The 25,253-nt window shown below is 43.8% G+C and overlaps 1 protein-coding gene across 1 annotated transcript; it reads right to left on the bottom strand.

The window, feature by feature from the left end:
- Positions 1-11,161: 11,161 nt before the first annotated feature.
- On the bottom strand, positions 11,162-22,253 carry LOC129847604 (MAP kinase-activated protein kinase 2-like). Its single transcript, XM_055915359.1, has 10 exons — positions 21,313-22,253; positions 17,224-17,363; positions 16,825-16,889; positions 16,631-16,710; positions 16,350-16,476; positions 15,962-16,037; positions 15,548-15,672; positions 13,534-13,619; positions 13,375-13,455; positions 11,162-11,746 (listed from the first exon to the last, which is right to left on the bottom strand). The coding sequence occupies exons 1-10, from the start codon at positions 21,586-21,588 to the stop codon at positions 11,537-11,539; spliced, it is 1,266 nt and encodes a 421-aa protein (XP_055771334.1). The 5' UTR covers positions 21,589-22,253; the 3' UTR covers positions 11,162-11,536.
- Between the last annotated feature and the right edge of the window lie 3,000 nt (positions 22,254-25,253).

The following is a 25,253-nucleotide window of genomic DNA, read 5'->3' as shown; positions in this document are numbered from 1 at the left end:
CGGAGCTCGTTTTTTCCCAGAGAAACCAGTTGTTTTGAACTCACTGAAGTCTGATATTTCTCAGTTCCCAGTTGATTCGAGCAAGCAGAAATCATGCTGCATTGACGGCATGGTCAATGTTGCAATGTTTGTCCTTTTAAGCTTGGGAAAGAGACCGTTAAACCCAGACTTGGACCACACACCCACTCCACTGAATAGCAGGCTAGTGATTGCTTTGCAATGCTTGCAGTTAGCCACTAATTCCTTGCAAACCCCTCATTGTTGAATTTGCGATTTCCGACTGGTGTAAAGTTTATGTCCAATGGCCGAAGTGCACCGATACGTTTTACCTATAATTTCTCTTCATGTGGCAAGGATTGAAAATAATTTTCAAGTAGATTGTTGATTCATGATGATGACTGCTGGCTTAGATTTTGAAAGTATGATGTTGACATGATCAGTCCAATCAAAGCTACTGTAGATATGTGATTTGATGTCATTTTATCTGTGGCCAATGACCTTGAGCCTTCTTGGATGGGCACTTCTAATGTAACTCTATAGCAGCACCCAAGGGGCTTGAATTTGAGCTCTACCCGTAGATTTTTGCGGTGACGTGTCCCCATGAGTGAGCCAATCACGGCGCAACTAGAGAACATTACCAACCCCTAAGCTCTATATTTTCCGCTGGTTGCCCCACCATCACAGAAAGCACAGAGCCAGGCTGAAACACCTGCAAAAAAGAGACCAAGTTTGTTTGTAGCTTTATTAACTCAATGATTTTTTTTACATTGTTTGCAAACATATGTGACATGTATTAATGCCAAAATAACATGAAAAACAGGCAACAAACAGCTGATGTAGGCCTATATATTTCTCGTTCTGACACATCTGGAGATGGAGTGCGGATCTCAGATCTGCTCTGTTCCTGTTCACAGACAGCTTGAGGCAGAGTCCACACTGTTAGTATGGTTCAGCTGAGTCTGCCCACTAGCTCTGTTTGAGAAAGAGAGGGAGAGGAAGAGAGACAGCAAGAGATAAAGAGTAAAATAAAGTGTTCCGGGGAGAAAATGAAAAAGAGTGACGTGAGACAGCGAGATCGGGGAAGAGGAGATGAGGGGAGAAAGAGAAGAGGACTGGCCTGCCTGAAGCTGAGAGAACTAATTATATTGTAAATGTGATGTGACGTGTGTGTGTGTGTTGCTTTCCAAATCTGGGGCTTGTTGGATCTGTCTCCAAGGCTGTACAGAACCTCTCTGCCTCAGCTGCAAAGTTCAGGCTCACCTGGCAATACTGCACGAACACACACAGCCAGTGTGGGAGGCCGTCAAGGACCAGAACAAAGACGTTTCAGAGCCATAATATTGGCCAAAGCCTTTTTAATAGCAGAATGGTTAATATGCCCCTAAAAGCTGTTCCATAAACAGTTTTGTTGCTTTGACCATCAGGGTTGAAACAGGATTATAGTATTGTGTTTGATAAGGGGAGAACTTGGAGCATGTCACTTACATTTGCAGGGAAGGTGTGGCAGTAGGGGCAGATGCAGAGTAACAAAATGGAACATACAGTTCCTGTTCCCATAGCAACTCAGCTCTCTGGTATGTTAAAGGAGATTAGAGAATTGTGGTTAAAATGAGTCATCAGTAATTTACAAAAGAAAAACATCCACACCCTTTACAACAAAGCCTATTGTTTTTTAAGGAACATGCAAGCTCACGGTGACTGGTAAAGACATAAGAAAACTATGTTATGTTCCCCAGTTTCTGTGTTGTTGTGGGTTTGTATGTGTGTGTGTGTGTATTTCAGGAAATGGAATCCTGTATTCTTCAAGCAGCTGATTGGTCGGCCCCATCGATGATTGGCGCTCTGAACCCTCCCTCTCGTCAGGGGAAACAACTGTCTTCAATTACCAACTCCTTCTACAGCTGGATAAAAGCTAGTGTTCCTTGGTCAGGAGGCGCGAGCGTCTTTGATGTCCTGTGTTGGTTGTTAGTCTGTGAAAGTTTTGTTGAAGTATTTTGTAGCTGCTACTCCTGCTGTATGTGTATGTGTATGTGTATGTGTATGTGTATGTGTATGTGTATGTGTATGTGTATGTGTATGTGTATGCCAATAGGGCTTAGTGTTTTTGATTATTGAAATTGTTCATTTTCAGTTAGTAATTATTCTGTTGTATTTGTTCCTGGGGGGGATGGGGAATGCACATTTGGAGTGTTTAGGCAAGAGGCCTGCGGGCATACATAACCTGTAGTATTTACTGTCTATGCACACTAGGCAAGACCTGGGAGGACCACACCCTTTATTTTGGTTAGTGTGCCAGGAGGTGCTAAAAGATTAGGTAAGTATTGGGTAGGTAGGAGGGGACTATTTAACTTTATTTTCTTTGGTTCTGTCCAGCCTCTTTTCCCCACATTAATGTGTTAGGAATAATACATTCACTGTAAACGGATTTTTTTTTCTGCCTCCGTTGTCCTTCCCCTGCACCTACGATCACATACCTTTTTCACTCCACGGGGAGTTGAGTTGTAGCAGGGTATTGCGTTCCCTCCGCCAAGGGGGCGTACGTAACATAATGGGGGGTTTATCCGGGATGATTAAATCCACAGGACACCGCTGCTCTGATCTCTGTGATTGAGGTGTGGTTGTGAGTTTAAGTGACTTCATTTACGTGTGTTCACTAGGCTGCTGTGTACCATGGCTGCCTCAGCCATCTCCCATTTTTATTGAAGTGCCCTCGGTTGATAGGTTGGTTGGGTTTCACAAAGTAGACCTTTGCGCCATACCTTACCATTATGGACTCTTCGTCCCTGAGGAAGCCCTAAAGGATGAGCTGTTGGTGCTAGTCAGGGAGGGTTTAGTGAGAAAATGAATTTTCTTGTTGAAAGATGAGGGAGGCGGATAGACCTTCCGATGCCAAGTCGGAGGAAGGTGTTGCTCGTACCCCCTCTACATTTGCCCCGATTCAACCCTTTATCTTTGGGTTAGGGTTGTTCAGACGGGACCGCTAGGCTAAAGGTGATGCTGGCTTGTTTGGAAATAGAGCTAAAATATAAAGAGCGTGTTTATCCAGCTGGAGTTTGATTTAGAAATTAGGAAAATGGCAATAGAAGCCGACAAGGTGAGGATCCGACAACTGGAGCTAGACGCTGGCTCCAGTGCGACTCCACAACCTACCCATCATCAAGCCTACTTCGAAGTGAGTAAGAATATTGCGTTAGCCCCTCCATTTCGGAAGTTGATTCATATTTCTCTGCGTTTGAGTATGTGGCCGCTGCATTGGCCACTCGAGGTTTGGCCACTCCTGTTGCAACCTAAATTGTCTGGAAAAGCCCAGGAAGTATTCGCCGCTTTCTCCCTGGAAGACAAGTTTACAGTATGATATAGTTAAAACAACCGTTTTGCGGGCTTATGAGTTGGTGCCTGAAGCTTAAAGGCAGCGCTTCAGGAACCACAAACCCTCTCACCGTACTTTTGTTGAGTTTGCTAGGGACAAAAAGTTTCTGTTCAATCGCTGGTGTTCGGCCCGTTACGCTAACACCTTTGATATTCGGGAGTTGATGCTGTTGGAGGATTTTAAAAGCAACCTGCCTGAGAGTTGTAGTTCATTGAAATGAACAGAAAGTGGCGACATTGGCCCAGGCAGCAGTGTTGGCAGATGAGTACGCTGGTGTGCCTTGTTTTGAAAGCCGAACGATAATGTCTTCAGTGCCTCGTTCAGGTCGTTTTTTTTTCTCCCTTAAGCCTTCGCATGAAATCTGTGAATGTTTTTACTGTCACCAAAAGGGTCACGTGATTGCGGACTGCCCAGTTTTGCAAAATAAACGAAACAGTCCCTGTCACCATTCCCAAAGTTAAAAAGTGTGGGTATAGTACCGTCTTTGGCTCGTCCGGTGGACCGAGTTACTGATTCAGCATTTGGGAAACCGGATCCTATCTATACTCTGTTTTATCTCTTCTGGCTGTTTCCTTAAGCTTTACCCAGTCCCCTGAAACGTATTGTGGCTCGCATGTCATATTACAGGGTATAGAGACAAACATACCTGTACCATTACACTGGGTCCACTTAGTGTCAGACTTGGTATCGGGACGTTTCCGTGTTGGTGTAGTGTCTACACTGCCTGTAAAAGGAGTCCCATTGCTACTAGGGAACGTTATCGCTGGTGGTAACGTAACTCCTTTGTTAGAAGTAGTAGACAACCCAGAAATCAAAACTGCAAATGATAAATTGGTTCAAACATTTCCCCATGTTTTTCTTGCTTGTGTTAACGAGGGCACAATCTCGCAAGCTGGGAGATGTGGTGGAATTGTGTAGTTCCATTTTTGAGAATGTTGAGGTAGAAGACAATGCACCGAGTATTCCTTCTGCAGGGCTGACGGTTTTTACCCCCGTAAAAACCACTAAGGCATGGGAAAGTGAAATCGCGCCCCAATTACATGACATTCTTTTGTCTGTCACCCCCGAGAAGGTGATTGAATGTCAAAAGGGAGACACCAGTCTTAGCAAGTGTTTTGCTTCGGTAATTTCCATTGAGGAAGCTAAAACTAGGGAGACCGCCTACTTTATGGAAGCAGGAGTTTTGATGTGTAAATGGGCAGCTCATAACAGTTAGTAACTGGAGTGAAGTGTTTGAAGGGGTTGTTCCTACACCGTTCTGACAGCAGGTGCTGTCACTCGTCCATGACCAGACGTGGTCCAGACATTTGGGGATCACGAAGACTTATGACCGAGTCCTTCATAATTTTTTTTCTGGCCAGGTTTGAAGTCTGACATTGTCCAATTTTGTAAAACATGTCATGTATGTCAACTCACTGGGAAAGCAACTCAAACAGTTCATTGTGCGCAGCTCTGCTTGATTCCTGTGGTGGGGGAACCGTTTGAAAGAGTGATAATTGATTGTGTAGGTCTGTTGCCGAAAACCAGGTCAGGTAACCAGTTCTTACTAACAATGTGCAGTGCTACTCGATACCCAGAGGCTATCCCTCTCCATACTATAACGGCTAAGACTGTGGTGAAGGCACTAGTGAAGTAATTCTCTATGGTTGGACTCCCTAAAGTAATCCAAACTGATCAGGGAACCAAATTTATGTCAAAACTGTTCTCAAATGTGTTAAAGACTCTGTGTATTTCCCATCAGGTCTTCAGTCCGTATCATCCGGAGAGTCAAGGGGCCCTTAAACACTGGCATCAGACACTTCAGGCGATGCTACGCAAGTATTGCATGGATACCAGTACCGATTGGGATGAGGGGGTGCCCTTTGTCTTATTTGCTATCAAGGAAACAAGACAAGAGTCCTTAGGTTTCAGCCCTGCTGACCTTGTATTTGGACACACCCCATGGGGTCCGCTAAAAGGATATGCTCCTTCAAAACTCTCCTACACCCAGTAGCGCCCCTAAAAATGTGTTGGATTATGTCAGAAAAGATGCGGGAGAGTTAGAGCGACGCATGTGCGTTGGCCCAAAAGTCTCTCACCTCGTCTCAAACCCATGAAATTACATGACAAAGAGGCTGTTGGCCATTCTTTTGCACACGGGGATCAAGTTTTGGTTTTGTTGCCAATCCCTGGCTCATCTGTCAGCAAGTTTTTCTGGGCCATATCTTGTGGAAAAGAAACTCTGTGACACCAATTATGTGATAAAGACCCCAGATCGTAGGCGTTCTTCAGGTGTGTGTCATGGTAACATGCTGAAAGCATATTATATGCGTGACTCTCCAGACAGCTCCTCGGGTAAGCTGGTCTAGCCCGCCATCTCCTGCGTGACTGCGGTGGCGCTGCAGCCTGGCTGGGACCTAGAGGAGGATAGGGAGAACGAGTTGGAGTTACGCCATATGTTACGTTACAGCAGTGTGAACGCTTATGTAATTCAGAGATGCTCAAAAAGTTACCCTCTCAAATGGAACATTTGGATAACGATCAATCTAATGATCTTATCCTATTGATAAATAGTTCTCAATGTGTTTCAGGACATTCCAAGTCGCACGTCCATCTTGGAACATGATGTGGATGTAGGTAACGCTGCTCCTATACATCAGCAACCGTACCGCGTTAACGCTAAGAAAAGGGAGGTAATGAAAAGTGAGGTCATTCTGTAATAAATAAGCTACATGGCAAAACCCAGTAACAGCTCCTGGAGTTCCCCGTGTATTCTCGTTCCTAAGCCTGACGGTAAGTCCCGCTTATGTACGGACTATCGTTGCATAAATGCCATTATAAATGCCTGAAGGTACCACGTCCATCTGTACAAACAATAGTACGCAAGTATAAACACCATGGGACCACGCAGCCGTCATACCGCTCAGGAAGGAGACGCTTTCTGTCTCCTAGAGATACATGTACTTTGGTGCGAAAAGTGCAACTCAATCCCAGAACAACAGTGAAGGAACTTGTGATGATGCTGGAGGACACCGGTACAAAAGTATCTATAGCCACAGTAAAAACTAGTCCTATATCGACATAACTTGAAAGGCCGCTCAGAAGCCACTGCTCCAAAACCGCCATAAAGCCAGACTATAGTTTGCAACTGCACATGGGAACAAAGATTGTACTTTTTGGAGAAATGTCCTCTGGTCTGATGAAACAAAAATAGAACAGTTTGGCCATAATGACAATCGTTATGTTTGGAGGAAAAAGGGGGAGGCTTGCAAGCTGAAGAACACCATCCCAACCGTGAAGCACGGGAGTGGCAGCATCATGCTGTAGGGGTGCTTTGCTGCAAGAGCGACTGGTGCACTTCACAAAATAGATGACATCATGGCGGAGGAAAATGATGTGGATATATTGAAGCAACATCTCAAGACATCAGTCAGGAAGTTAAAGCTTGGACGCAAATGGGTCTTCCAAATGGACAATGACCCCAAGCATACTTCCAAAGTTGTGGCGAAATGGCTTAAGGACAACAAAGTCAAGGTATTGGAGTGGCCATCACAAAGCCCTGACCTCAATCCCATAGAAAATTTGTGGGCAGAACTGAAAAAGCGTGTGCGAGCAAGGAGGCCTACAAACCTGACTCAGTTACACCAGCTCTGTCAGGAGGAATGGGCCAAAATTCACCCAACTTATTGTGGAAGGCTACCTGAAACGTTTGACCGAAGTTAAACAATTTAAAGGCAATGCTACCAAATACTAATTGAGTGTATGTAAACTTCTGACCCACTGGGAATGTGATGAATGAAAAATCATTCTCTCTACTATTATTATGACATTTCACATTCTTAAAATAAAGTGGTGATCCTAACTGACCTAGGACAGGGAATTTTTACTAGGATTAAATGTCAGGAATTGTGATACTGAATTTAAATGTATTTGGCTAAGGTGTATGTAAACTTCCGACTTCAACTGTGTATATATTTTATTTTTACTGCCACAGCAGTAAGTCGTTGGCTGTAGTAGCCCTCAATCAATTGGAATACCAGGTTCACATCATGTTTGCCTTCAAGTTTACTATTTTTTCAAAAACATAATCTATGGATTTATTTAGGTTGCTGAAGACAAACTTATTCAATACTACAGAAATTATTTCAACAGTGAAAAGTGTGGTTTCAAAACAAATAGTGTCTTCTATGCCCTCACGTCCCTGAACGTTCCCTACTCTACCTGCTAAATTATCAACCTAATGAAACATTTTCTACAAAATCCTAACTACATTTGTAAGTACGGTGTCCAGTGGAGGTCGGTGTTTGAAAGCAGCTTGGAATCTAAGAAAGCACCAGAACCACGGTGATTTAGTGGGATTTTGCAATACATGGTTTGAAAAAGCATGTGATCAAACAAAGCTTCGGCCATCATTGTTTACGTACCTCTGATACATGAATCGGTACACTGCTTCGAAGTTAGCTGCTTAGCGATTTCGAAGCATACCTCGGAGCTCCGGTATCAGGATAATACCATACGTATTTCATAAGGCCTTATTTTGAGGGCCTAGTTTTCCCTAATACAGGGGCCTGAAACTCATACACAATTTTAATCATTAAGTATTTAATTCTAAGCTATTAAGATTCCTATCTGAAAGCCCTCCAAACCATGTGCTAATTATATTTAGACTAAACTAACTTCTAGTTTTTGGTTCTTCATCAAATATATATATATATATTTTTTACTTTCATTCAAATATTTGAATATCAAAGGAAATAGTTACCTTTTTAATTGATTCTCTATATTCGACTACAAGTATTTGAAAAGTTGGTAATTTCAAATAAACAACAAAATACACCATTTTTTTCTCTCTCACATGCATCAGTCACTTAAACAGTCATGCTGTCACGTTCCTGACCTGTTTTCTGTTAGTTTGTGTATGTGTTAGCTGGTCAGGACGTGAGTTTGGGTGGGCAGTCTATGTTTTCTGTTTCTATGTTGGTTTAAGGGTGACCTGATATGGCTCTCAATTAGAGGCAGGTGGTTTTCATTTCCTCTGATTGAGAGCCATATTAAGGTAGGTGTTTTCACACTGTTTGTTTGTGGGTGGTTGTCTCCTGTGTCTGTGTGATGTTACGCCACATGGGACTGTTTCGGTTTTGTTTGTTCGGTTTATGTAGTCTGTTCCTGTTTTCATGCGTTCTTCGTTATACGTAAGTTCTTATGTTCAGGTGCGTCTACGTCGTTTGTTGTTTTGTAGTTATTCAAGTATAGTTCGTTTTCTGTCTGTCGTGTCTTGTTTAATTCAATAAATCATGTCATCATACCTCGCTGCATATTGGTCTTCAGATCCCTCTCTCCTCTCCTCGTCTGAGGAGGAGGAGGATTTAGAGAATCGTTACAGAACCACCCACCAAATTACCAGAACCAAGCAGCGGGGAAGAGGACAGCAACCGCAGAAATCCCAGGACTTGTGGACTTGGGAGGAAGAGTTGAACGGAGAAGGACCCTGGGCACAGGCTGGGGAGTATCGCCGCCCCAAAGCTGAGCTGGAGGAAGCGAAAGCTGAGCGGCGGCGATATGAGGAGGCAGCACGGCAGCGGGACAGGTACGAGAGGCAACCCCAGAATTTTTTTGGGGGGGGGCTAGAGAGGAGTGTGGCTAAGCCAGGTAGCAGACCTGAGCGCACTCCTCGTGCTTATTATAAGCAACGTGTCACTGGTCAGGCACCGTGTTATGCGGTTAAGCGCACGGTGTCGCCAGTGCGTGCCCATAGCCTGGTGCACTATAGGGCAGCCCCCCGAAAGTGTCAAGTGAGTGTGGGCATCCAGCCGGGGCGTATTGTGCCTGCTCAGCACGTCTGGTCTCCGGTACGCAGTTTCGGTCCAGGGTATCCTGCGCCGGCTCTGCGTGCTGTGTCTCCGGGGCGCTGGGAGGGTGCAGTGCGTCCTATGCCTACGCTCCGCTCGTACCGGGCAAATGTGGGAGTGGAGCCTAAGGGAGAGGTGCGCGTAGTAGGCACTAGATCTCCAGTGCTCATCCACAGCCCGGTTCAACCTGTGCCTGCACTCTGGAGGGTACGGGCTGGAGTAGTATGCCAGCCTGGGGGAGTGGTGCCAAGGCTGCGCACCAGAGCTCCAGTGCTCCTCCACAGCCCGGTCCTTCAGGTGCCTTTTAACATCAAGCCTCCTGTAGGTCTCTCCAGCCTGGTGGGTCCTGTGGCAGCCCCACGCACCAGGCTGTCTCTCCGTCTCCTTCCTACAGGTGTGCCCGTCTGCCCAGCGGTGCCTGAACTGCCCGTCTGCCCAGCGGCGCCTGAACTGCCCGTCTGCCCAGCGGCGCCTGAACTGCCCGTCTGCCCAGCGGCGCCTGAACTGCCCGTCTGCCCAGCGGCGCCTGAACTGCCCGTCTGCCATGAGCCTGCAAAGCTGCCCGTCTGCCATGAGCCTGCAAAGCCGCCCGTCTGCCAAGAGCCTACAGAGCCGCCCGTCTGCCAAGAGCCTACAGAGCCGCCCGTCTGCCAAGAGCCTACAGAGCCGTCAGCCAGACAGGAGCCGCCAGAGCCTTCCGCCAGACCGGAGCCGCCAGAGCCTTCCGCCAGACCGGAGCCGCCAGAGCCTTCCGCCAGACCGGATCAGCCAGAGCCTTCCGCCAGACCGGATCAGCCAGAGCCTTCCGCCAGACCGGATCAGCCAGAGCCTTCCGCCAGACCGGATCAGCCAGAGCCTTCCGCCAGACCGGATCAGCCAGAGCCTTCCGCCAGACCGGATCAGCCAGAGCCTTCCGCCAGACCGGATCAGCCAGAGCCGTCCAGCCAGGATCAGCCTTCAGAGCCGTCCAGCCAGGACCAGCCTTCAGAGCCGTCCAGCCAGGATCCGCCAGAGCCAGCCAGCCAGGATCCGCCAGAGTTTATCAGCCGGGACCTGCCCCTTGTCCCGGTGTTGCCCCTTGTCCCGGTGTTGTCCCTCAGTCCGGAGCTGCCGTCCCTCAGTCCGGGGCGGCCCCTAAATCCAGCGGGACCCATGTCTAGGGTTCCCAGTCCAAGGTCGGTGGCGAGGGTCGCCACCTTGAGGAAGACACAGAAGCGGGGATTTATTATGGTGGGATTGGGACAGCGTCCGGAGCCGGAGCCACCACCGTGGTCAGATGCCCACCCAGACCCTCCCCTAGACTTTTGGTGGTGCGTTCGGAGTACGCACCTTGAGGGGGGGGTTATGTCACGTTCCTGACCTGTTTTCTGTTAGTTTGTGTATGTGTTAGCTGGTCAGGACGTGAGTTTGGGTGGGCAGTCTATGTTTTCTGTTTCTATGTTGGTTTAAGGGTGACCTGATATGGCTCTCAATTAGAGGCAGGTGGTTTTCATTTCCTCTGATTGAGAGCCATATTAAGGTAGGTGTTTTCACACTGTTTGTTTGTGGGTGGTTGTCTCCTGTGTCTGTGTGATGTTACGCCACATGGGACTGTTTCGGTTTTGTTTGTTCGGTTTATGTAGTCTGTTCCTGTTTTCATGCGTTCTTCGTTATACGTAAGTTCTTATGTTCAGGTGCGTCTACGTCGTTTGTTGTTTTGTAGTTATTCAAGTATAGTTCGTTTTCTGTCTGTCGTGTCTTGTTTAATTCAATAAATCATGTCATCATACCTCGCTGCATATTGGTCTTCAGATCCCTCTCTCCTCTCCTCGTCTGAGGAGGAGGAGGATTTAGAGAATCGTTACACATGCATACACATACAGAAATGTGCATGAGGAAGTACTAAGGGACGGTACTGTACTCCATGTGAGACCACATCTTCATACATGACACATTCAGACCCAAACAACAAAGTAATACAAACTTCCTTAGAAACAAACATTTATTTAATGAAAATAATAGCAGTAAATAAACATGACATCTACAAAACAAAAGCAATTATATTATAGATCAGTCTGATTAACTGAGCTGGAAAGTCGTATGTGCTGGTGACAGAATAAGTAAAGGACAGAGATAAAAGCCTTATCTTTCTGATTACTGCCAACAGAGGGCAAATTGCTGCCATCTCAATCTTGGCGTGGTCCAATTAAACTCTTATTTTGACCAATAAGGAGAATAGTTTTCCTGACCACAAGATCTGATTAATTCCCGAAACAACTCGTGATCAGGGCCCTGGTGAATATTGGTCCAAATAATGTCCTTAATATAACATCCCCTCTCTCTCCCTTCCCTCAGTCTCTCACTGGCTGTTACAAACCATTGCTCCGACTACTCCTTCACCCCCTCCTCCCCCACCACCTCCCCCTCCTCCCCCCTCTCCCTCAGTCGCCCCAACACCAGGTCTATTGCGTCTCTTATTGAGCAGCGGGTTGTTGGACGTGTCCAGGTCTTTGATCTTCACCTGGTCGTAGTCTACACGCATGGTGGCCAGGGCACTGGTCATCTCTTCCTGTAGGCAGACAGTACAGATACTGTGACTTCAGAAATTATGCATACCCCTTGACTTATTCCACATTTTGTTGTGTTACAGCCTGAATTCAAAATTGATTAAATAATTTTTTTCACCCTTCTACACACAATACCACATAATGACTAAGTGAAAACATGTTTATAGAAATCTTTGCAAATTTATTATAATTGAAATACAGAAATAACTAATTTACTGTACATAGGTATTCACATCCCTGAGTCAATACATGTTAGAATCACCTTTGGCAACGATTACAGCTTTAAGAGCTTTGAACACCTGGATTGTACAATATTTGCACATTATTCTTTTAAAAATTCTTCAAGCTCTGTTAATTTGGTTGTTGATCCTCGCTAGACAGCCATTTTCAAGCCTATTTAAGTCAACTGTAAATAGGCCACTCAGGAACATTCAATGTCATCTTGGTAAGCAACTCCAGTGTATATTTGGTCTTGTGTTTTAGGTTATTGTCCTGTTGTTAGATGCATTTCTCTCCCAGCAGACTGACCCAGGTTTTCCTCTAGGATTTAGCCTGTGCTTTGCTCCGTTTTCATTTATTTTCATCCTAAAAAACATCCTTAGTATTTGCCAATGACAAGCATACCCATACAATGATGCAGTCAACCTCATGCTTGAAAATTTGAAGAGTGGTAGTCAGTGATGTGTTGGATTTTCTCCAAACATAAAACGTTGTATTCAGAACAAAGTTAATTTCTTTGCCACAATTCTTGCAGTTTTATTTTTGTGCCTTATTCCAAACCGGATGCATGTTTTGGAATATTTGTACAGGCCTTCTTTTCCCTCTGTTATTTAGGTTAGTATTGTGGCGTAACTACAATGTTGTTGATCCATCCTAAGTTTTCTATCACAGCCATAAAACTCTGCCTGACTCTCTGGCAACTGAGTTAGGAAGGATGCCTCTCTTTGTAGTGACTGGGTGTATTGATACACCATCCAAAGTTTAATTAATAAATTCACCATGCTTGAAGGGATATTCATTATCCCCCCCCCCCCCCCCCCCCATCTACCAATAGGTGACCTTATTTGCGAGACATTGGAAAACCACTCTGGTCTTTTGTGGTTAAATCTGTGTTTAAAATTCACTGCTCGACTGAGGGACATTACAGATAATTGTATGTGTGGAGTACAGAGATGAGTCATTCAAAAATCATGTTAAACACTATTATTGCACACAGAGTGAGTCCATGCAACTTGTTTTGTGACTTGTTTATTCCTGAACATATTTAGGCTTGCCATAACAAAGGCTTGAGTAGTTATTGACCAAAGACATTTCAGATTTTCATTTTAAATTAATTTGTAAAAATGTATAAAAACATTAAATCCATTTTGACATTAGGAGGTATTGTGTGTATGCCAGTGACACAACATTGAAATATAACCCATTTTAAATTCAGTTTAACACAAAATGTGGAAAAAGTCAAGGGGTGTGAATACTTTCTGAAGGCGCTGTAGATAGTTGCAGTGTGGGTCTTATAAATAGAGTGTTTACCACCCCCTAATGGCTTCTTAGTGTTAGATGAAATTGGCCCATTGATATGCAGTGTTTCTTATTACCACAGTGTCTGTGTTTTACAGCTCTCCAGTCTCACCTTGACATCGTCCCACAGTTCTCTGTCCTCTGTCAGAACACGGGACGTGTGCAGAGGAGTCGGAGGGATCACCATCGACTGCTGTAATGTCAACACACACACAATGTAAATGAGAGTCATATTATCCACAGCGCTCAGACATGCCGTAGTAATACTCACATTGATCCAAGGGTGGTTCATGAACTGCCCGATGGTCATCCTCTCATTAGGGTCTGTCTTCAGCAGCTGGTTGATCAGCTGTTTGGCTACAGAGGTAAAGGTCATAGGTCAACAAGCATAGTAAATAAAACATGATCAGGTAAACTAGTCAAGATGCTTGTCAAAGGACCTACAAATCACAACCGTAGAAAAATCTGTAAAATATTTGGAACTTAGCAGAACATAGTTTGTCTTGCAGTGAAGCATCTCCCTCTACTATAGACTAGAGGTCGACCGATTATGATTTTTCAACACCGATACCAATTATTAGAGGACCCAAAAAGGCCGATACCGATTAATCGGCCGATTTTATTTATTTATTTTTTGATTTGTAATAATGACAATTACAACAATACTGAATGAACACTTATTTTAACTTAATATAATACATCAATAAAATCTATTTAGCCTCAAATAAATAATGAAACATGTTAAATTTGGTTTAAATAATGCAAAAACAGTGTTGGAGAAGAAAGTAAAAGTGCAATATGTGCCATGTAAGAAAGCTAACGTTTAAGTTCCTTGCTCAGAACATATGAAAGCTGGTGGTTCCTTTTAACATGAGTCTTTAATATTCCCAGGTAAGAAGTTTTAGGTTGTAGTTTTTATAGGAATTATAGGACTATTTCTCTCTATACCATGTGTATTTCATTAACCTTTGACTATTGGATGTTCTTATAGGCACTTTAGAATTGCCAGTGTAACAGTATAGCTCCCATCCCTTTCCTCGCTCCTACCTGGGCTTGAACCAGGAACACAACGACAACAGCCTCCCTCGAAGCAGCGTTACCCATGCAGAGCAAGGGGAATAACTATTCCAAGTCTCAGCGAGTGACGTTTGAAACGCTATTAGCGCGTACCCCGCTAACTAGCTAGCCATTTCACATCGGTTACACCAGCCTAATCTCGGGAGTTGATAGGCTTGAAGCACAGCGAAGAGCTTCTGGCAAAACGCAGGAAAGTGCTGTTTGAATGAATGATTACGAGCCTGCTGCTGCCTACCACCGCTCAGACGGCTCTATCAAATCATAGAATTAGTTATAACATAATAACACACAGAAATACGAGTCTTAGGTCATTAATATGGTCGAATCCGGAGACTATCATCTCGAAAACAAATCGTTTATTCTTTCAGTGAAATACGGAACCAGTCCGTATTTTATCTAACGGGTGGCATCCATAAGTCTAAATATTCCTGTTACATTGCACAACCTTCAATGTTATGTCATAATTACGTAAAATTCTGGCAAATTAGGCGGCCCAAACTGTTGCATATACACTGACTCTGTGTGCAATGAACGCAAGAGAATTGACACAATTTCACCTGGTTAATATTGCCTGCAAACCTGGATTTCTTTTAGCTAAATATGCAGGTTTAAAAATATATACTTCTGTGTATTGATTTTAAGAAAGGCATTGATGTTTATGGTTAGGTACACATTGGAGCAACGATACGCACCGCATCGATTATATGCAACGCAGGACACGCTAGATAAACTAGTAATATCACCAACCATGTGTAGTTAACTAGTGATTATGATTGATTGATTGTTTTTTCTAAGATAAGTTTAATGCGAGCTAGCAACTTACCATGGCTTCTTCTGCATTCGTGTAACAGGCAGGCTCCTTCGTGGAGTGCAATGTAATCAGGTGGTTAGAGCGTTGGACTAGTTAACTGTAAGGTTGAAGATTGAATCCCCTGAGTTGACGAGGTAAAAATCTGTCGTTCTGCCCCTGAACGAGGCAGTTAACCCACCGTTCCTAGGCCGTCATTGAAAATAAGAATGTGTTCTTAACTGACTTGCCTAGTTAAATAAAGATTAAATAAAGGTGTAAAAAAATTAAAATAAAAAAAACGGCCAAACGGGTGTCCAGAAATACTGATTTCCGATTGTTATGAAAACTTGAAATCGGCCCTAATTAATCGGCCAACCTCTACTATAGACCACCCACAGTATTCTGTCTCTAGTCTGACCTTCCTCCGACACTTCCGCCCACTCAGGGTTGGGGAACTTGTACTGGCCCATCCTGATCCTCTGCTTCATCCCTGGAGAGATCGCCTGGCCAGTGTTAGAGTAGAACGGAGGGAACCCACACAGCCTGGGGACACAGCACACACTTCAACATGAGAATTGAGCAACTACAGCTACTGTATGCACTCCAACTGGACACTCATTGAACAGTCATTCATACTATATACAAGGAGGGAGAAAGCAAGTGGACCATGAGAATCTGAGAGTGTTAAAAGAGAGGTCGTAGAGAGAAATGAGGGTGTAAATGAGGCCCAGGGGTGAACATTAGGGGGAGTGAGAGTGAATGAGAGGCCTGTGACTTGATTCTCACACACTCACTGACACACTTATAGCACACAGACACACTAGGTACTCACAGGATGTACATGATCACGCCCAGAGACCACATGTCACACGACTTGTCATACTTCTCTGGACCAAGCACCTCGGGGGCTGATAGACAGACATTGAGACAGAGACCAAGACACCAAGAGACAACCAGGCAGACGGACAGGGACAATATGATGGGTAAAAGTCAACCATAATACTTTATAGCCTACACACCATTCACATCCAGATAGTATACTACACCACTACTGGTGTAACACACCCAACACTCACCAACATAGTAGGGGGTGTAACACACTCAACACTCACCAACATAGTAGGAGGTGTAACAGACCCAACACTCACCAACATAGTAGGGGGTGTAACAGACCCAACACTCACCAACATAGTAGGGGGTGTAACAGACCCAACACTCACCAACATAGTAGGGGGTGTAACAGGGTGTCTGGAGGGAGTTGTGGAGGGTGGTCTCCTTGGCAAAGCCAAAGTCAGTTAGTTTCAGCACGCCATTGGTCTCCTTGGTGGTGTAGAGCAGATTTTCAGGCTATTGCGTGTTTGTGTGTGTGTGGAGGGAGGTGTAAAAAAGAAAGCAATAAGTACATCACTAAAACCACCAGCGGTAAATACATGCCTGTCAGCGAGTGTCAGGTGAAAAATTAAATGATGTAAATGATGTGTGTCTAAGAGTAGAGTCCCACCTTGACATCTCTGTGAGCTATGTCCATGTGGTGGAGGTACTGAATGGCCGTGCCTATGTCCCTCATGATCTCCGCAGCCTCTGATTAAAAGCCATGACATATGAATCTGATTAACAAAATGCGCACAGCTATAGGGTCACTGTAAATAATTGAGCACTGTAAATAATACAACACAGTTCCCCATCATAACTCACCTCTCTCTGTGAACGCCTGGTCCCCTCTGGCCTGAATGTGACTGAACAGCTCCCCTCCTTCCATACTGAGCCAGGAAAAACAACAAGAGACACAGATCAGAGCTTCTCAACAAGAGAACAAAGCCATCAAGGCCAGCATTGTCCCTTAGTAATTACTGGGCAATTACTGAGCCCAATCAACAAATTCTAAGCATAATGACCAAGAAAGAGAACTGGGATATATTTGATGTTTATGTAAACTTTCATTTGGCCAGGAGTTTTTCCTGACCACGTGACCTAACCAGGAAAAAATCCTGGCCCTACTCATTAGTTACGGTTTTAAAGTCTGACATGCTAGAAAAGCTAAGAGCATTCATTACACAAATGCATTCTGGTCTATGTAGTCTCTATGGTCCTCACCACTCCATGATGATAAGCAGGCATTTCTTCCCCTGGTGCATGTTCTCATAAAGGCTGAGGATGTGAACGATGTATGGGCCCCCCGACACTCTCCAATGCAGCTCTACCTCCCGCCGCGCCTTAGGACTATCATACAGAATCTGCCCCCACAGAGAAGAAGGGTGGGTATAGAAACAGAGACGAAGAGAGAGAACAACGGGCATGTTTAGGAAGCACATTTACTATGACTAGGTATAATGATGGATGCAGCATGCATCTGTAGTGGAACGTATGCATCTATGCAACATGTACAGTAACAGTCAACATTTTGGACACACCTACTCATTCCAGGGTTTTTCTTATTTTTTTTATATTTTCTACATTATAGAATAATAGTGAAGACGTCAAAACTATGAAATAACACATGGAATCATGTAGTAACCAAAAAAGTGTTAAAGTAACCACCCTTTGCCTTGATGACAGCTTTGCACACTCTTGGCATTCTCTCAACTAGCTTCATGAGGTGGTCATCTGGAATGCATTTCAATTAAAAGGTGTGCTGTGTTAAAAGTTAGTTTCTGGAATTTCTTTCCTTCTTAATGTGTTTGAGACAATCAGTTGTGCTGATTGAAGGCCAGTCAATACGGAACATTTCAAGAACTTTGAAAGTTTCTTCAAGTGCAGTCACAAAATCCATCAAGCGCTATGATGAAACTGGCTCTCATGAGTACCGCCAGAGGAAAGGAAGACCCAGAGTTACCTCTGCTGCAGAGGATAAGGTCATTAGAGTTACCAGCCTCAGATTGCATCCCAAATAAATGCTTCAGAGTTCAAGTAACAGACACATCTCAACATCAATTGTTCAGATGAGACTGCGTGAATCAGGCCTTCATGGTCGAATTGCTGCAAAGAAACCACTACTAAAGGACAGCAATAAGAAGATGAGACTTGCTTGGGCCAAGAAACACGAGCAATGGACATTGGACCGGTGGAAATCTGTCCTTTGGTCTGATGAGTCCAAATTTGAGATTTTTGGTTCCAACAGCCGTGTCTTTGTGAGACACAGAGTAGGTGAACGGATGATCTCCACGTGTGGTTCCCACTGTGAAGCATGGAGGAGGAGGTGTGATGGTGTGGGGGTGCTTTGCTGGTGATACTGTCAATGATTTATTCAGAATTCAAGGCACACTTAACCAGCATGGCTACCACAGCATTCTGCAGCAATACACCATCCCATCTGGTTTGCGCTTACTGGGACTATCATTTGATTTTCAACAGGACAATGACCCAACACACCTCCCAGGCTGTGTAAGGGCTAGTTGACCAAGAAGGAGAGTGATGGAGTGCTGCATTAGATGACCTGGCCTCCACAATCCCCCGACCTCAACCCAATTGAGATGGTTTGGGATGAGTTGGACTGCAGTGTGAAGGAAAAGCAGCCAACAAGTTCTCAGCATATGTGGAAACTCCTTCAAGACTGTTGGAAAAGCATTGTTCATGAAGCTGGTTGAGAGAATGCCAAGAGTGTGCAAAGCTGTTGTCAAGGCAAAGGGTGGCTACTTTGAAGAATCTAAAAATATATATATATATTTGCTTAACACTTTTTTGGTTACTACATGATTCCATATGTGTAATTTCATAATTTTGATATCTTCACTATTATTCTACAATGTAGAAAATAGTAAAAATAAAGAAAAACCCTGGAATAAGTAGGTGTGTACAAACTTTTGACTGGTACTGTATATCCTGTGTGAGTGTGTTTTTGAGTGCATGTGTCCATGTTGTCTAGAACCACTCACAGGTCTTGGAGGAATTGATCAAGGGTATAATAACAGCCTTAATCAGGTTAAAATCCCTGAATCTTAGCCCCACATCTCTCTCTCACCTCTCTTTCGTACTTTCCCTATCTCTCACACCCACACACACAGTCTCTTCATATTCTCACGTAAGTGAATCTATCATTACAAATCAAACCTGGACCCTTCATTCATACTAATTTGCTTGTCAGGACGATTCCCTCTAGAGCTTTTAAAATGAATGCTGCCTTTTATTAGTGCATTCAAAATCTACCTTCAAAGTGTACCAGTAATAACAACCTTGCAATGTGATTGGATGTAAGGGTGGGAGGGATCCCCAGACACAGCCAGATAAACTAGCTTATCTTCTGTCTGTGACAGGATGCAGTGCATGGAGGACAGGGAGGAGAGGGCAGGTTGAGATTAAACTGTTTATAGAGGAGTAACCTAATACTCAGCCTCAACATTGTCCACAAATACTTGAAGAGCACACTTACAAAAGAATGTATACACTTGTGCCAGTACAACTGATCATACTCAACACATTTCATTTATCTATCTTTAGTCTACCTGGACAAAAAGAATAGGGAACTATTTTGTAGGTTGAGACTGTTCCATTGAAAACATATCCATAGGCTTTCTGTTATTGTTTTTTCAAGAATACTTCTGGTGACCCATTATTCAGGTGTTGAATTTGCATAACCTGTTGACCTAGCACTCTTTCCAAGTTGCTCACTATTCCAGTGGTTGATCTTCAAAGAACAGAATAAAAACATTCCCCACTGGGCACAGATGTCAATTCAATGTTTATTCCACGTTGGTTCAACGTCATTTCATTAAAATGACGTGGAAACAACGTTGATTTAACCAGTGGGTGACCACAGATCCCCCTATGTCCAGAAAGGATAGATAGAGCTTAGAGCACATGCCAAGGCATAACTTAAGGAAAGGGATGGGGAACATCTGGTCCAGGTGGGTCGCATTCTGTGCAGGCTTTTGTTCCAGCCCAGCACAAACACACACCAGATTTGAGTTGAATCAGGTATGTGAGAGCTGGAACAAAAGCCTGCACACCAGAGTAGATCCTCTCTAGATGGAACATAGAATCAGTCCAGACAGAGCATGTCATTGTCCATACAACATGACAATGACTACTGGCACTAACAACCTACCCTCTGCGTAAGACACGGTCCCACACAGTACATCACTGTCTCTCCCCAGACTCATCCACTGTCTGTCTGGGCGGGAGTAGTCGAGTTAGCTTAAAGAGCTGCACTGTTGCCGCTGGTGGCTCCTCTCCAAACCCGGCTCATAGAGAGACAGTTATCTATTGGTGTTATTAGTGCTTAAGTGGACCTCTTTAAAAGAGCAACAGGCACCAGTCAAAGAAACACACTTTCTCTCTGACTCTGTACATATATCCTCTTGTTTGTTGATACAGTAAATGTTGCAGAGGGAAGAAGTGGGACAGAATGTGACAGTAACTGACAACCTCTGTAACCTCTGCACACCAGATGCATGCTGTATACTGTAACCATGCCAAAATATGTCAATCAGTTTTTAGCATTATAATGCGGATATATGTCCTCCTTCATACAACATCCCACCCCACATCAGACAAATTAAGTGATTCCAAATAAAGGAGTGATCCCATTGGAGAAAGTCAGCTGCAAAACTGAATATCAAAATGTGTCTTGCACTATTAACCCAACCCAGCGAGGTGCGAGTTGCTGCCTTAATCAACATCCATGTCATCGGTGCCCAGGGAGCAGCTGTTGTAGGGGGGTTGGTTAACTGCTTTGCTCCTGGGCAGAACGGCAGATTATTTGAACCAGCAACCTTTTGGTTACTATTCCAACGCTCTTAACCGCTAGGCTACCTGTCACCCCTGGTATCAAACCGCAAAGAAGGATGAGAGATCTGTCTAGGAAGCGACTGTCTAAGATGGAGGAGTAGTGAATAATTGATGACTATTCTCCCTCTTATCTTCACCATTGTAAATACATCCTCAAGTTTCCTTTCATTTACATCAGAGGATAAGAAAAGAAAGCAAGCAAGACCTCAAATACTTGGTGCCACTTGGGTCTGGTGACTGATGGTCTCTCTCGCTCTCTTGCTCTAATTAAATTCAAGGTGCTTTATTGGCATGTGAAACATATGTTTACATTAACAAAGCAAGTGAAATGGATCATGCACGCACACACACACACACACACACACACACACACACACACACACACACACACACACACACACACACACACACACACACACACACACACACACACACACACACACACACACACACTACTACCTTGAGGGCACACTTCTCCCCTGTCTTCTTGCAGTAGCATTCCATCACCTTCCCACTGATACCCAGTCCTAGTACTTGAGTTGTTATTTTGTAGTCCTCTGTGACTGCGTTGCGTTTGAACTCCAGTTTTGACTGGGCAGGCAGTTGGAAGAGCGTGGGGTCGCTAAGGGTGTCCCTGCCTGGGATGTGTGGAATGCTTCCACTCGGCGTCCCCTGGAGCTGAGGCTCGGATTGGTTGGCTGACTGCCTCTCTTCTCCGTTACCATTATGTTGCATGATGTGTTTCTTGCGGTTCAATCCCCCCCCCCCCCCCCCCCCCCCTGCTCTCCGCGGAAACAGACAGAGAGAGAGAGATGCAGTGGTGTCCCCTCCCCGTCCAATGTTCAGCAGCAGCCTCACGTTCCCTTTCTCCCCCCAGCTCTGAGACGAAATGGCAAATTTTCTGATTCCTTTCTCGATTTTATTATCAATTATGAAGCAAAAATAGGCGAATTATTCCACAGTAGCCTTATTTCTTTCGAGGAATTGCTACCCTATAATAATATTGGCACATTGACAGAATAAGAAGTTTTTGCATTGCATATCTAGAATAGTTAGTTATATGAAGCATTTTGGACTTCACTCTAAAAGAACATTCTAATTTGTGGTATAGTTAACAATCTATTATGCTAAATTTGAGTTTGTATAAAAATAAATGTAACACAGGTAACGTTAAATGTGCAACAGCAAATACATCTGTACCGGATGTCCAGTTTAGTAGGAATTGACCAAAATGCGCATTACATTTCCTGTAAAATCATCGGCCGAATTAAAAAAAGATAACAGTCCTCGGTCCAGTTCCCTATCCTCTCCGTTATTATTCTTTCCGTTATTTTCCTCTCCGTTATTTTCCTCTCCTGTGCCCTTCTCTGAGGCTACACGAAACTCTTCAACTCCCCTTACGTCAGCGCAGCACGGCTCAAGTGTATTCACACGGCCCTAATCTCTTAAAGGAGCCGCCACACGCAAAGACGGGCGGCCAGTAGGGCATCCCACTGGGCACAAACATAAATTCATTGCCATTTTAACTAGGCAAGTCAGTTAAGAACAAATTCTAATGACGCTGGGCCAATTGTGCACCGCCCTATGGGACTCCCAATCACAGCCAGTTGTGACACAGCCTGGAATTAAACCAGGGTCTGTAGTGGCACCTCTAGCACTGAGATGCAGTGCCTTAGACCAATAAACTACTCGGGAGCCCTATTCCACATTGGTTCAACATACTTTTGAAATGATGCAGAAACAGCATTGATTCAACCAGTGTGTAGGATGTGGCATATATTTTTGTTTTAACAAAAAATGGAATAGGATGAAAAATACTGGTCAGTCACAGAAGTAGTCTTTGTGGTATTAGACATTGTAACTGCATGTCATAACCCACGTATGGCATTATGTACTACTTTATCTTCAGGACATTCTTGAGAGACGTTCATTAAAAACTACTCACCTAAAAAGATACACCTCTGACTGGACATTTACTTTATATTACATGGTGTCAGAAATTCGTGAGGCACACATCTCACAGCAAATTATCCAGTGTTATATCAACACTGAAAGAGTAGGACCATATACACACTGGAACCAGTGTTAAATTAACACACTGCTTAGTGTTAAACCTTATTCAGATATTTCCAAAGAGTGCCTTGCCTTTCGAGTGAATTGCAGAGTTACCAGAAATATTCTGTGCCATGAACTTATCAATAAATATGTTAAAGTTATATATTTATATATATATTATTGAACACAATATCATACGTATTTCATAAGGTCTTATTTTGAGGGCCTAGTTTTACTTTTATATCTATCAAAATCTGTCTACATTTTTTTGACACCAACCAACAAAAAGCAAGTTCTGCAGCTTCTAGTTTTGTCTAATCTTGATTATTGTCCAGTCGTGTGGTCCAGTACGGCAAGGAAAGACCTAGATAAGCTGCGGCTGGCCCAGAACAGATCGGCACATTTTGCTCTTAATTGTAATCAGAAGGCTGATATAAATACTATGCATGCCAGTCTCTCTTAGCTAACAGTTGACGAGAGACTGACTGCACCACTTCTTCTTTTTATAAGAAACATTAATGTGTTGAAAATACCAAATTGTTTGCATAGTCAACTTAAACACAGCTCTGACACACACACACTTATCCCACCAGACATGCCACCAGGGGTCTTTTCATAGTCCCCAAATTCAGAACAAATTCAAGAAAACGTGCAGTATTATATAGAGTCCTTATTGCATGGAACATCCTTCCATTTCATATTGCTCAAATAAACAGCAAACTTGGTTTCAAAAAACAGATAAAGCAACATCTTGCGGCTCAACACCACTCCCCTATTTGACCTAGATAGTGTGTGTATACATTGATATGTAGGCCACGTGTGCCTTTTTAAAAATGTATGTAGTTCTGTCCTTGAGCTGTTCTTGTCTAATGATGTTCTGTATTATGTCATTCTGTATTATGTTTCATGTTTTGTGTGGACCCCAGGAAGAGTAGCTGCTGTTTTTGTAACAGCTAATGGGGATCCTAATAAAATACCAAATACCAAATGTCTACAGTGCATTCGGAGAGTATTTAGACCCCTCACCTTTTCCCACATTTTGTTACGTGACAGCCTTATTCTAAAACTGATTAAATAACAAAAAATCCTCAGCAATCTACACACAATACCCCATAAAGACAAAGTGAAACAGGGTTTTAGAAAACAGATAGGTTTGTAAACATTTGTTTACAGACAGATTAATTCCCTTATAATTCACTGTATCACAATGGGGCGGTATGCGAATTGGAGGGGGTCTAGGGTTTCCGGGATGATGATGTTGATGTGAGCCATGACAAGCCTTTCAAAGCACATCATGGCTACAGATGTGAGTGCTACAGGGCGGTAGTCATTTGTCATCTGGGGTGGTCCGTCAACTGGGTAGTCAGGTCAGGCCGCGGTCAAGCCCCTGTTACTTTTCCTTCGCCCCCAATCTTTCAGGTGTCAGGGTGGTCCGTGAACTGGGGAGTCAGGTTGGACTGCGGTCAAGCCACTTTTATCTTTCCTTGTTCCCAGTCCTTCAGGTGTCAGAGGGGTCCGTGGACTAGGGCAACAGCACCAATCGCGGTCAAGCCACTGCTACTAGCACTGTCCCATAGTCCGTTGAAAATAAAATAGAAGAGAGAGAAAGAAGGTAGAGAGAGGGACACAACCCCTAACGCTAGTTATCATTGGCTCACAAAACTACCTTGAAGTATCCCTTTAAAGGGGGAGATGTCATAGCGTGCACGACAATGTGACTGCATGTCATAAAGCAGTAGGTGGGTTTTCTTTGGGACAGTCTTGAAAGATCGTCATTTAAAACTACTCACCTAAAAGGATACTCCTCTGACTGGTGTCGTGGAAAATTACGAGATTATGTTATAGTGCTTGTAAGATTATATTATAATCTTTGTATTGCATTAGAATGGTTGTTTTATTCGACAGAATAGAATCTGTCGACTATTGTGTGTTCAGTGTTCCACTGAGGATGGGCTGAGGATGTTCCACTGAGGATGAGATAGCACTGACAGAGGACATTTACAATGTCTTTGGTCAATAAAGCCTAAAGAGCATTCCAGATAGTGAGGTAATGTTTTTGTACTATGAAGTACCAGGAACGAGATTAGAATCTCGTCTTAGAGACCAAACTGAATGATAATTTATAGCTAATGCTATCTGGCTATGGGATACTCCTTTCTCAAGTATAAGGCCCTTTGTGAAGAGTTCCTATTATCTATGGTTTGTCATGTCAACTAGGGGGGTGTTTCTTGGCTATAAAAGATATTGGTATTCGATTGTAGGCACTCTCAGAATTCATTATAGACACTGAATTGATCTGAGAGTCAAAGGATGATTTTAAAGCTCATATTATTAAAGATGAAGTT

Source organism: Salvelinus fontinalis, chromosome 3 (assembly GCF_029448725.1).
Source record: "Salvelinus fontinalis isolate EN_2023a chromosome 3, ASM2944872v1, whole genome shotgun sequence".
NCBI classification, from domain to species: Eukaryota; Metazoa; Chordata; class Actinopteri; order Salmoniformes; family Salmonidae; genus Salvelinus; species Salvelinus fontinalis.
Note: the sequence above shows the minus strand (reverse complement) of the source record. Positions and strands in the feature narration are given on the sequence as shown.